The 12,703-nt window shown below is 40.4% G+C and overlaps 1 protein-coding gene across 3 annotated transcripts in view; it reads right to left on the reverse strand.

Moving 5' to 3' along the window:
• The window catches only part of PDE7B (phosphodiesterase 7B), a 324,027-nt gene that overhangs the window by 22,288 nt on the left and 289,036 nt on the right, over window positions 1-12,703 (reverse strand). For all 3 annotated transcript variants that reach the window (XM_046006469.1, XM_046006468.1, XM_046006470.1), the window contains 2 exons: window positions 10,576-10,676; window positions 8,988-9,119 (listed from right to left, as the gene is read on the reverse strand). In XM_046006469.1, the coding sequence (XP_045862425.1) occupies window positions 8,988-9,119; window positions 10,576-10,676 (233 nt within the window). The remainder of the gene's footprint in view (window positions 1-8,987; window positions 9,120-10,575; window positions 10,677-12,703) is intronic.

Raw genomic sequence — 12,703 nt, forward strand, 5'->3', positions numbered from 1 at the left:
CATATTTATCACCTGTTGGAAAAAAACACACGAGTAATTTGTTTTTTGAGTTAGAATTTTAAATTATAACTCAAATTAAAATTTAAATTCTAAGTCAAATTTTTTTTTTAATATTTTATTTATTTATTTGACAGAGAGAGATCACAAGTAGGCAGAGAGGCAGGCAGAGAGAGAGAGAGAGAGAGGGAAGCAGGCTCCCTGCCGAGCAGAGAGCCCGATGCGGGGCTCGATCCCAGGACCCTGAGATCATGACCTGAGCCGAAGGCAGCGGCTTAACCCACTGAGCCACCCAGGCGCCCCTCTAAGTCAAATTTTAAATTGGTTCTTTTCCTTCTAGAACTTCTATTCCCATTCTATTTCCCGATAGAATTTTATTTTAACATAATATATTTTCAGGTGTGAAATCCTTTATTGTCACCTATCATATTTCTCTGCAACAAAAATAACTTGACATTTTAATTTAACAAACATTTCTAATGTCAGGCTCTAAGTAAGTAATAAATATTTTTCCAGCCTGAGTTTACAATGCAACTGTTATTAGTAATAAGGGATCAAGACACATGTATATGGCCAATTTGGAAAAAAAATTGTGCTTAAGAAAAAGAATTTTCTGGCCATACATCTATTTATGCGGTGGCTGGGAGAGTTATAATATGTCAGTTATAGGAGACTTTCTTTAATATTTTTAGTTTCTTCTTTGTTGGAAAAACATGCAAATTGGTACAGTTGGGTACTATGCAATCTGCAGAATGGGTAAGAAATATGTTCTTCTTTTGCAAAGTGACAGTAGGTGAAACGGAGAGCTGGCTTGACTGCCTTGCAAGCACATTCTAGACAGGTCCGTTTAAGGGCCTTCAAATGGACTCTGTTAGCACTACTCACGCCTGTGTGCCCCGTGGAAAATCTTCATGTATCCCCATGGGCGCACAGGGCTGGTCTGAAGAGTGCTGTCATACACGATCACCACTGAGAGCAGGGAGCATATCTTATTTATCTTTGAGCCCCAGTATGTGGCACAGTGCCACTTAAACAAGTCAATATTTGTCGAATGGATACTAATTAATTTCCGAAACCTGAAAGTTCAATAGCTGCAAGAGTTTAAATAACTTTAAAAGAAAAGAGTTCTGTTCATTTTTTTGGGCCAATACCTGAAAGAAGCCAGACTTGGGGTCTTCTTTTGGGAAATCCTTAGATTTAGGTGGAAGCCAAAGAGATTTTAAAAAATATTACAGCGATGGGCTCTTTCCCACTACTCATCTGTGAATAGCCAGGATCAAGTAAATGATTCCAAAAATAACATGTATTCGATAGCATTTTTCAATTCCAAGATAAGCAAATAAGATGATTATAAAGAGTTTTTCAATCAGTGCTTTTCATTCTTCATGTAGTAAGAATTTAATAACCAACAGGAAATGGACAGTGGAAGTGTGTGCCTTGATTTGGTGGTCTCCCTGGTCTGAGTGCTGTTGCCTCTGCTTGGCAGATTTCCACTCAGGGTCTCTGGTGTCCTCCCTGTTGCCAATATTCCTGATCTCTCGGCGATAGTCAGATTCTGTCTTTCCTGTTGCATGCGTCCTGTCTGTATACCCACCCATCCATCCTTCTACTTACTCCTCCAGCAACATTCCTCCTACCCAAAAAATATTCACTCAGCACCAGGACTGTGTTCGGTGCCAAGTGAGGACACAGAAGGAGGTAGGTACCCAGAAGATTGCAGACAATGTGGGCCGGTGGTGGTGTAGACAGCCAACTGGGCAATGGCAATTTAGAGACATGAGCCCTGGGATAGGGTAAGTAATGAAGGGCTGGAAAATCTTACAGAGGAGCAGGGAAAATGGGCTTTTAAAGAAAAAGGAGGCTTTCAGGAAAAAGAAATCGAGCTCAGAAGGATGAATGAGTTAGAAAGGAAGGAGGGCAGGGATTATTATTTGTTTGGATCATCTCCCATAGACCCAGGACCTGGGATGTATTAAGCTCTCCATGAATATTTGTTGAATGGATAAGAGAATGAGTGACATGTTTGGGAATCTGAAAGTAGTTCTGATTGGAGGATGCCCGGAGGCCGAGTTGGGTCAGAGCAGAAAGTGAAGCTGGGAATGTAGCATGGCCTGAGCATAACAGGGTTTGTAAATGGTGTGAAGACATTTGGACTTGATCCTGAGGATAAGGGGGTTTTAAGCAGTCACCTGCGGGGTCAGATTTGAGTTTCGGGAAACTTGTGCTGGCAGCAGAGTGGAGGGAGGACTGGAGACGGGGGAGGCTATGTGTGGACCCCAGGATGATGTTGGTGCCGTGCATTTCGGGGGATATCCTGGTCCTTCATAGGAAGCGGCCAGAGTTATCTGTGTCCTCACTAACAGCGGGATGGCTCTGCTCCTACACACCCCTCTGGCTTTCACAGTGGTTCAAAGACCAATAGCAGAAAAAGCTCAATTGAAGAAAGAAGAAAATCATCCTAAATGCAGGTGAAGATCTGAGCATAGGATGAAATGATAGCACTTTAATAGCCATTGAAATCCCCCGTCCTGCTTGGAGTCCCACATTAGGTACCCCGTCCGTCTACCCTGAAGAAGTATCAGCTCAGCAATTTTGCATTATCCCAATGACAATGAGTCCTCATGTCCCAAACTCTTTATATTTGTACTTTTAAAGATAATCTTCATCTTAGAATTGAAAGAGTACCTATCCACCATTGTGGCAACATAACTTATTAGAGTTTTAATTTGGAAAAAATAAAACACTTAAAACCCCTGGGGGCAAAGCCCATGTTTCCCTTTATGTTGAATTTCAAGTACTATCCGCTCTAAGAACAAAACAATCCCTTTGTTCCTGAATAACATCAGATCGGGAATTTAATAAACCACCAACACAGGTTTTCAAATTAAATCAAGAGTCTATTTGTCAGAGAGAATCCAGCAGAACAGAACTGCTCTCATGCAAGGCAGTTTCTCCCCTATTTATCAGACACTTTCTTCGATTAAAATATGTTGATAAACTGAGTCTGGTCTATCACAGGAATCCGAGTTAATGACACGTTTTTAAAAAGGTCGTTACAGGAAGAAAAACAATAGGAACATAGTGTGCACTTTCATTTTTACTCGCTCATGAAATGGGGAAGCAAGACTTGAGGACATCATGGAGTTGTTGGGCTCTTCCCTGACAAGCCAGGGTGTCCCCGCGGTAACTCTGCAAGCCCCTCAGCCCAGGAGGGCTCAGAGGGACAGAAGCTCCTTGAGCCTAAACAAGACCTCGGCCCTCGGTGAAGCTGTAACATAGCCGCATTTCCTGCCTACTGGAAGACATCTTTCTCTGGTTCCATTTGCGACTGCCCAAAGCACTGCTCTGAGACCAAGGAACCTGGACACCAACTGCTGTTCATGGGGCAGGCCCGTGCTCAGATGAGGGCCCCGGACAGGCCACGCACCAGCTACCACACTGTGAGCAGCAGAAACTTTATGAAACAGAAAATCCAGTTTGAGCCTCCTTCCTGTACTTTTCACATGACTGGCCCCAACACCGTTCGTACTGCAGAAATTATGAGGTCCTGTATCATCTTTGCAGTTGCTTGTTTGAGGAGGGGTCATAGAACCATGTGGCAGGAACAGTTCTCCTGGCTCTGTCAACTTCCTATTTATGGTTCAGAGTCAGTAGAACAAATAGTGGTTAAATATGCTGATGGGGGATGCCTGGGTGGCTCAGTCGGTTAAGCGTCTGCCTTTGGCTCAGGTCATGATCCCAGGGTTCGGGAATCCATCCCCGCATCAGGCTCCCTGCTCAGAAGGGAGTCTGCTTCTCCCTCTGCCCCTCACCCCATCCAAGCTCTCTCTTTCTCTCTCTCTTAAATAAATAAATAAAATCTTAAAAAAAAATGTTGACCTGCTCTAAGTTAAGTGATTAAGAAAAATGATTATAAACTTCTGTGAGACAATATAGAATTTAATATTATCGAACATTACATTATACTGTAATGATTAATTAGTTTATTCATTAGGCTGCTCTGTCACTAGTTAAGATGTTAGATAAGTTAGACCCTATCAAAAGGAATTACATTTGAAAAGGAACTGAAAGTGATTCTTTGCAATATTCCTTGTTGTGATAAGGATTAAATCCTATCAGATTTAATGCTTACTTTGCCCAATTGCTGAGCACATGGGTGGGGGATTGCAAGTGGAGGGACTGAAAGTAAGTGCTCAGTTCGATGTCTCCCATGTTCCTTTCTCTCTCAGTCCACCGGGGACATCTGGATGGCCTCCATTCTTCTGAGAGAGGTTGCAGGTGGAAGTGCTTTTTAAACCTTCATGTTGAGCTTGGGCTGGCAGTTCAGCTAGTGAGTTTGGTCCAGAAATCAGACAATGGGAGGGAGCCCTCTGACCTGGCCTTCACTCCAGCTGCCCTGGCTCTCTCTTTATCTCGGGGCAGAAGCACAGGCTGGGTGTTACGCAACGATCTTCTTATTTATTAGAACTAAAAGAGCACAGCCAACAAAAGGAGGGAGAGGAAGCTCTCTTCCATTTTATCTCATTTATAGAAAAGCTAGAATGCAGAAAGTCACGCACAGTGTGTTCTCAGCCCACATAATTCCTGGCACATCTTCTCTACTGGATTTTCATTAACCAAATGTGTTTGCATGGGTGTGTATAATTTTGTTTGTGTGTATGTGTGTATGTAAACACACAAAATCACAATATATTGTGTAATATATATATAATGTATATACATATATTTTTTTATTCATTACCATGGTCAACTTGTTTTAAAATATGGTGTAAATTATGGATCCTTACCCTAGAAAGAAGTGCATAGGTCTATCCTTGGAAAATCTGCATATAGTTTCCTGAAAGTTCATTCATGTCTCAACCAACAGGTTCTTGGTAGGCTGAAAGTCTACATTTGCAAAGATTTTAAATAGCATGTGTTGTTAATTGTCTGGCTCAGTTTATATATTAGGTAACATCATCTTTTTTTCTTGAAATTGAAAACCTGAAGTCATGCCAGTTCCTCATCAACAACTTGGTGCAAAGCAGAGATTTTCTGCCTCAGGTCATGTTCTGTGTAGCTAATCTACAGAAGAAGCTTCTACAAAGAGAAAATATACACTTAATGAAAATGTGCCCAAGACACTGATCTGAGAGCAGAGGCTGTTCCTTTGCTTGGCAAGGGCCACAGAGAGTCTGTTTTCAGTTATTCTTTAGCTGGGGGTTTTAATCCCTGAAGTCCACCAGCTCATGCTGCCTCCAGTGTCCTCCCTCAGCTCTGCTACTCAGAACGTTACACGTCAAGGCCCAGTTTACCGTTCTTCCTCCCTGAGGTACCCCCCTCCCCCAAGCCATCTGCAGCATCAGTTTCTTTCTATCACCTTTGTAGCTATGTCCTGAAGAGTACTTCACAGAGTCCCTCCGCTTGCCACTCAGCTCTAACCCCTTTGTCTCCCTCACTGCAGGAGGAGACCTGGGCTCCTAGTGCCCCGCGCACAGAAAATAGGTGATCCGTGTGAATTTCAGAGGCCGTGTGTATAGTGCTGAGTCACTTCTGCTTTGGAGACAAAACACTTATTCTGACTTTGCCATTAATTAGCTATTTATTTTCAGGAAAAACACTTGAATTTTCTAAGTATCAGTTTTCCTCTTTCTGGAAAATTGGTATGATAATCATACCCACCTAACTGGACTGTTGTGCAGAGTAAATCATATAATGCATCAGAAGTGTTTAGCACAGTTTTTGAGTCATAGTAAGCATTACATAAAGGTTAGTTATATAATTTGTTGAACTATATTTTACATAGAATTTTCTTTATTTTTTTGAAATAAATAATGGTATATAGCCAAGTATAGAAGGCATCAGAAATTTTTTGGAGAGGGGTACCTGGGTTGCTTAGTCAGTTAAACATCTGCCTTCAGCTTAGGTCATGATCCTAGGGTCCTGGGATCAAGCCCCGTATCAGGCTCCTTGCTCAGCGGGGAGGCTGCTTCTCCCTCTACCACTCCTCCCTGCTCATGATCTTTCTCTCACTCTCTGTCTCTCAAATAAATAAATAAAATCTTTTTTTTAAAAAAAGAAACTTTTTGGGACAGAACTGAAATCTTGTAATATTTTCAGGTCCTCTTGACAATTTTTACTTTTAATATGTTATGTCCCAATTTGGCTGATAAAAATTTCAGCTTTTATTCTAGTGAGCTATAAGGTAGTAGAAATATCTTTATGATACTGTGTGATCCTGTTTGACTTCAACACACTTTTCCTTTTTTTTAAAAAAACGCTATTTCTAAAACCTAAAGATAAGGGTCTCTATCTAGCTTCCAAGAGATCCTAAGACCAGATGAGAAGGAGATTGGTGAAGATTTATCCTGCATGTGATTTTCAAGTCCCATATCCCAACTCTTTCTAGTTATTATCAAAAGGATCCTTGTCAGGGGGTGCCTGGGTGGCTCAGTGGATTAAGCCGCTGCCTTCGGCTCAGGTCATGATCTCAGGGTCCTGGGATCGAGCCCCACATCGGGGTCTCTGCTCCGAAGGGAGCCTGCTTCTTCCTCTCTCTCTGCCTGCCTCTCTGCCTACTTGTGATCTCTCTCTCTCTGTCAAATAAATAAATTAAAAAAAAACTTAAAAAAAAAAAAAAAGGATCCTTGTCTTTCCTTTCAAGGATCTGGCCAGACAGTCAAGATGGATAAATTCACTGCTAGAAAATATAATAGCTCATTTTATCATAATAACAATTTTGAATACAAAGGAGAGAACAGGTCCTTACTCTTTAAAGACCTAAAAAATGATATCTATATGTGTATCTTTAGCTAACTCCCCAAAGCTTTTTCAAACTGAGATTAAGTCTTAGATTTTGCATATTTTGAGCATCTGAGTTTTTTTTTTTAAAGATTTTATTTATTTATTTGACAGAGAAAGAGATCACAAGTAGGCAGAGAGGCAGGCAGAGAGCCCGATGCGGGGCTCGATCCTAGGACCCTGAGATCGTGACCTGAGCTGAAGGCAGCGGCTTAATCCACTGAGCCACCCAGGTGCCCCTGAGCATCTGAGTTTTAACAAATGTTTGAGGGCAGAGATTATACTTGATCCATCTTTGTACTCCTAGATCTTAGTATATTATATGATATATACAATAAATTGTTGTTGATTAAAATTATGCAAGACTGTATGTTGTATTGAAAAGATTGCAGAATCTGGTTGTATTAGAATGTGTATTTTTAATTTTTTAAAAATGATTTTATGTATTTGTTTTAGAGAGAAAGAGATGTATGCATGCACAAGCAAGGGGAGGGGAAGAGGAGTGGAAAAGAATCTCAAGCAGACTCGTGCTGAGTACAGAGCCCTATGTGGGGCTCAATCTCACGACCCTGAGGTCATGACCTGAGTCAAAACCAAGAGTCAGAGGCTCAAGTGGCTGAGCCACCAGGCACCCCAATATTGGAACGTTTATTTTTAACAAAGAGATTAAAATAAAAACTATTAAAAATTACCTGGACTTCAAATGTTTGAATGAAGAATCCATTTATTTTAGAACAATTTTAATATCTGAACAAGACAATATTTTTACTTGGAGAATCAATTTTTGTTAATTAGCAATGAGTACTTTATTCTTATGCAATTCTATGACTTTCTTATTTTTAACATCTGACATATTTCTTTTTAACCTCCTGTCTAGATATGAATCCATCTCATGTTTTGTATATATTACATGCCGAAGTGCAGTTTTATGACCCTCATTTTATGTACCAATTGGTCAGTGGCAGCGCTTTCCTAAACTTCATTGACATGATTTTCTTTGATGACAAGAAATTAGAATTATGTAAACATTTACTTTATATGGGAAGGGACCAAATAGCAAATTTTGTTGATAGATTTCCTTTGTCTAATAAAAGACATTTGAAAAAAAATCAGCATTGACAGGAATAGAAAATCTATCTGGGGGTTTTCAGTCCAGTCGTTCATGTCTGTGTTTTTTTCAAGCAATAAGTTTAGCTTCTGATACACTTTTAGAAAGTTTAGCTTCGGGTTTTATTTTTCTTTGTTTAGTTTGTAGCTCATCATCAAAGGCTTTTTTAGTTCTGTCATCTTGTCCCCTCAAAGTGGCCACATCTGTCCTGGCTCCGGGTGCTGGCTGGCCACTCAACAGAGCCCAGCTCTTGATACATACCGGGGATCCATAAACACTGAAATGCCAGTTCCTACCTATGCTAAAAGCTAATCAACGGATGGGGAAAGGCTTTTTCTCATGTTCCGATTGTGCTTTATTGGAAATATATGCATCCTCAAGCTGTAACATCTTGTATAATGCAGGTGTTTTATGGAGATCTGTCAGGAATTTTTTAGCATCGTGTTTTTCAAAAGATCTACTAAAATTGAGATCAATGACTACCTTGTACCCAATGATTTTGTGAATGACAACCAAAGCTTCCAAAGGACCACCCTGAAAATTCTGGGAGTTATTCATCTCTGATACAAGTTTTACTACCTTAAATAACACCAGAGATAAAAGGTCTCTAGGCCAACCTACTCATGCTGCTGAGCTACTTTAGAATAAAAAAGTATGCCTATTATCTTTGATAGCATACCTCTGACCTGGAGGCTGGTCAAGTTCAGAAATAGTCTTAGAGACATAGTTTAAATTAGGATTGCACCTGGGAATTATCATTTATAGAAGTCCTACAAGGACTGGCTTCAACGGGCCATTATATATGAGATGGTGTCCAGAGAGACACATATTCTCAGATCCTGAGAGGGTAGGCTCAGAGATCCTGTTTTCCTTTGCATAATTTCCAATCTGCTTTGGAGAGAATGGATTTCCTCAGATACCTTTGTAAACAAATTTAATCTTCTTGGAAAATATCCTGAATCTATTCAAATCCATGATCTTTGGCTGTGGTCATCATTGAGGCTGATCTCGAAGGAAGGCTATCTCCAAAGGTGAGACTCAGGCTCCAGCACTGGGCCGAAGTCTATTGGCTGAACTGTGACTCAACACTGAGCTCCCTTACCTGGTATAGGTTGGCGAGATGGTGGTTAGTTTTGATCAAAAATGGCTGGTTCACTCCTGGATGGTCAACATCGTGGGCTGCTGCAGCAAGCAGTCCAAGCATGATGTCCAGAGGTGTGAGGAAGCTGGCAAGCTGTTAAAAAAATCACATTGGGAGATTGATTGGTGTTTTCCCACATAGGTTAGCGTTTGTTTTGGCTGACTCAAACTGTCTGAATTGTGACAGTATTTTTCAGGCTTTCCATCCTAACCTTTACCCTCTTGAAGCAGCAGTCAGTGAGGTGATAGCCACATGGAATTGCAGGGGGAAAAAAGACAGTGTGGGAAGTAATCAGGCAAGTCAAATTTTTCTGGATCATTCATTTAACCACCCTCCTCTTTGTACTGCTGCCCTTGTTTCTTTTCATTGGTGTAGTGAGTGGCGTTTCCTATTGTCAAGACTGTTCTTGGCTGAGTAGGGAGAAGGCAGGGCCTGAAGTTAGCCTTGCTCTGACAGAAAGCAGTGAATGAAGGAAAATTTTAAAGCCAAAGTAATGGACACATTTAAAAAAACCATTTGTGTATTTCAACCATCCACTCTATCATTGCCACTGTACATACAGAATCAAGAGTGGGCTGAATTACAAAATTTGCATATTTCTTCAATGTGTAATAAATAGTGGGGGAATGTGTAAGAATCTGTCATTTTTTTGGTAGCTACGAAAACAAGCAGGAGAATGGGAATCCAGTGCTAAATTTAAGTATACTACTGTGTGATATATTAGAGGTTTCAGACAACTTACAGATGAAAAAACACAACCTTTAATGGGATATTTTACAAGGATGAGGTATCTACCCAGTTTTCTCTTGGGAATGCCTGTCTGGCATCTGTATGCCTAGTGACTGGTATTAAAACTGGTCAAACTAAACAGAGAGACTTGGACTAGGATATCATTTTCGAAAAACCTTAAGAAAACACATCCTGTATGTTAAGCCAATTTAGTTACATATGGTCGAGAAATGCTGAGGTTTCAGGTCATGATTATTATTATTATTACGTTTTTAGCTTTGAATTGCTTTATTGCTTCAGAACACACTTTCTCTGGGATCTTTGAAGTTGACAAGTTCTCTTGGACTTGCATCAGGTTGCCCCATTGGCTTAGTAGGAAATAGAGCTTCAGTCTTGAAGAGTTTTGATTCTACTTTTCAGTCAAAACCCATGCAGCAGGAGACTTTTTCCAGAGCATTTCACCACTGGCACCATTTGTGGCAGAGGTCCAAGACAAAACAATTAATTTCTTGAGGGCTTTGAAGATATCTAAGATTGTCATAGATATCATAGATTGTCATAGAAAGGGTTGTTTTTGTCCTCAGTGCAATCTTGGAAAGTTTAGAAATTATGGGGGAAAAAACCCTAGGGAAATGTCCACCCTCTTTCATGTGTATTATATAACTTCCAAAGTGGATCCTGGAACTTTCATAGAAATAATTTGTGTTCTTAGAGTGAATGACCCATACAGTTATTTTGATATGTTGTGTGATTTGGGACTTAGCAGGCAGTTTACTTGACATCTCCAGATGGCTGAGGAGGCACCCGGGTCTTCTTTTACCTTTGGCTCTTTCAGGTAGCAGTGCATGGCCTGGGTGACATCAGCTGCATGAACAGCATTGTGATACGGGTTTTGGCTGTGGTAATCTTCTTGAACCATGACTAGGAGGCAAACAGATAACTCAATCAGCTAAAACCAAAACAGGAAGGGCAGACTAAGCTCAGACCTATCGAGGATCCCTTTTGCTTAAAAATATCAGCGTCTCCAAAATGTGCAGCCTGGGGATCCTTTAAAAATAAACGTGGTTTGCAAGCTTGGCAGTTCTGCTGGGCTGTTTTTAGTGAAGAGGAGGGGGGAGGGCAGATGGGAGAAAGGCTAAAAGGATTTGCGAGGCCCTTGGGATTCCTCACCACCTTCATCAATCACGCCTTTCTGGCGTGCATCAAGGCTTTCATTCATAGAAAAAATAAACACGTAAGAAAAGGACAACTTTATTTCACACCATAGTTTAATTATTTAAGTTTGCTACCATTTATGAATAATATGTGCCATAAAAGAGGTTTCCCTTTAAAGAGCCCAAGTAGCATCGGGCCCCTGATATCCAAAGATTGCAGTTTAGCAGTTGAATAGCAAAGACTGACCAAAGCAAATTTGAGGCTTCTTCAGGCAGAAAGTCAAAGTACTGTGTTGATCCAATGATGAACTCCTTGGGTTTATTTCTATCTCATTTGGATCAAGCTAGCATCTCTCACGCCTTTCCAATGTAAGGACTAGAATACTCTTGGAACCAAGTAGAGGCATGAGTGAGGCGATTTTGTTTTGCAAATTACAGAAGCCGGTAGCCTGCCTTAGCTCATAGCCATGGGTTAGGGCACAGTACGTTCAGTGTGCATAGAATGTCCAGATTTGGAAGTGTGGCCATATTGTCTCAGCACGTTTTATAAGTTTAGCCCTGAATTTGGGCGTTGTTTCTGTCATCAAATCTTTTCATTCTTTACACTACTCTGTGGGCCAAAGTATCTGTGTTGTCCTTTAGACCAATAAAAATTATTTGGGCCATTTGTGGCCATTACTTTGCTTGAGAAATCTAAATTCAATTAGCCTGAGGTTGTTTGTGTTTCTGGAACTGAGCCATGTCGTAGCTGGTTTCAAAAGTTTCTTTTGTGCCACATATTATTTTACGGGTTTCTAAAAACAATTAGATTTCAACTCTGGCCCTCTCCCTTATTGTTTGTGGTTGGGCCAATTACTTAACCATACATTTCCTCAGTTTTCTTCTCTATAAAATGGGGATAACAATAGCTCCAATTTCAAAAGTCTGCTGTAAGGATGAAATGTTGTTAAGATATGCAAGTCCTTAGTCCCAGCACATGTAAGCACTGTATAGGCCTGGTTGTCCTTCCTTCTGTTGCTATTATGTCACTGTTATTTTACTCTGGAGGCAACAAGGCATCAAGTCAGCTTCAAAATTCAAAGTACAGCCATAGGGCACATCAAAGAAGCCAGAAACATGCTAAGTGGCAGCAGGAAGCTATATGGTGATTAAAAATGTGCCTGGATAATTTGGCAGATAAATAAGCATGTGCATTAAGTCCGGTAAGAACTGGGGCTGTTTTTGATAGAGAGAGAGTGATGGGGCAGAATGGAGCAGAAACATGGTGGACTTTCAAGTCAGACAGACCTGGACTTGGACAGAGGCTTTGCCAATTACAAGTTGTTGACCTTGAGCAAGTTATGAAACCTCTTTCTACTTTTCCTTAACTGTGTGCCAAATCGCGTTGACAACACCCAACTTGCAGAGTTGGTGAAACGGTTAGAAATAACACACTGAGGGCATCTTGTAGATCGTGGGCTCTACGTAAACAGTAGTTCTTCTTATAGTAAAAAAAAAATAAGCCTATTGAAGATTTTTAACAGCTCATGTCCAGATTGGAATTATTTGAGGCCTACATTACTGGGGTTTTGCTGATATGTAAGCAGATCTGTAATTTCTTTAAGGTCACATGGTTTTCTTTATATCACTTTTTTCTCTATTGTAAACATAGCTAATTGAGTAAATAATTTTTTCACTAATTAAAAGGGGAAACCGTATTTTAAAATTAAGATGAGATAATTTAAGATTAACTTGAGATCTTCCTTTTCCAGCTATCACTGTTGACACTTTATGTTAAAGAATATTATGGACTGC

This window comes from Meles meles, chromosome 5 (assembly GCF_922984935.1).
Source record: "Meles meles chromosome 5, mMelMel3.1 paternal haplotype, whole genome shotgun sequence".
In the NCBI taxonomy this organism is placed as follows: Eukaryota; Metazoa; Chordata; class Mammalia; order Carnivora; family Mustelidae; genus Meles; species Meles meles.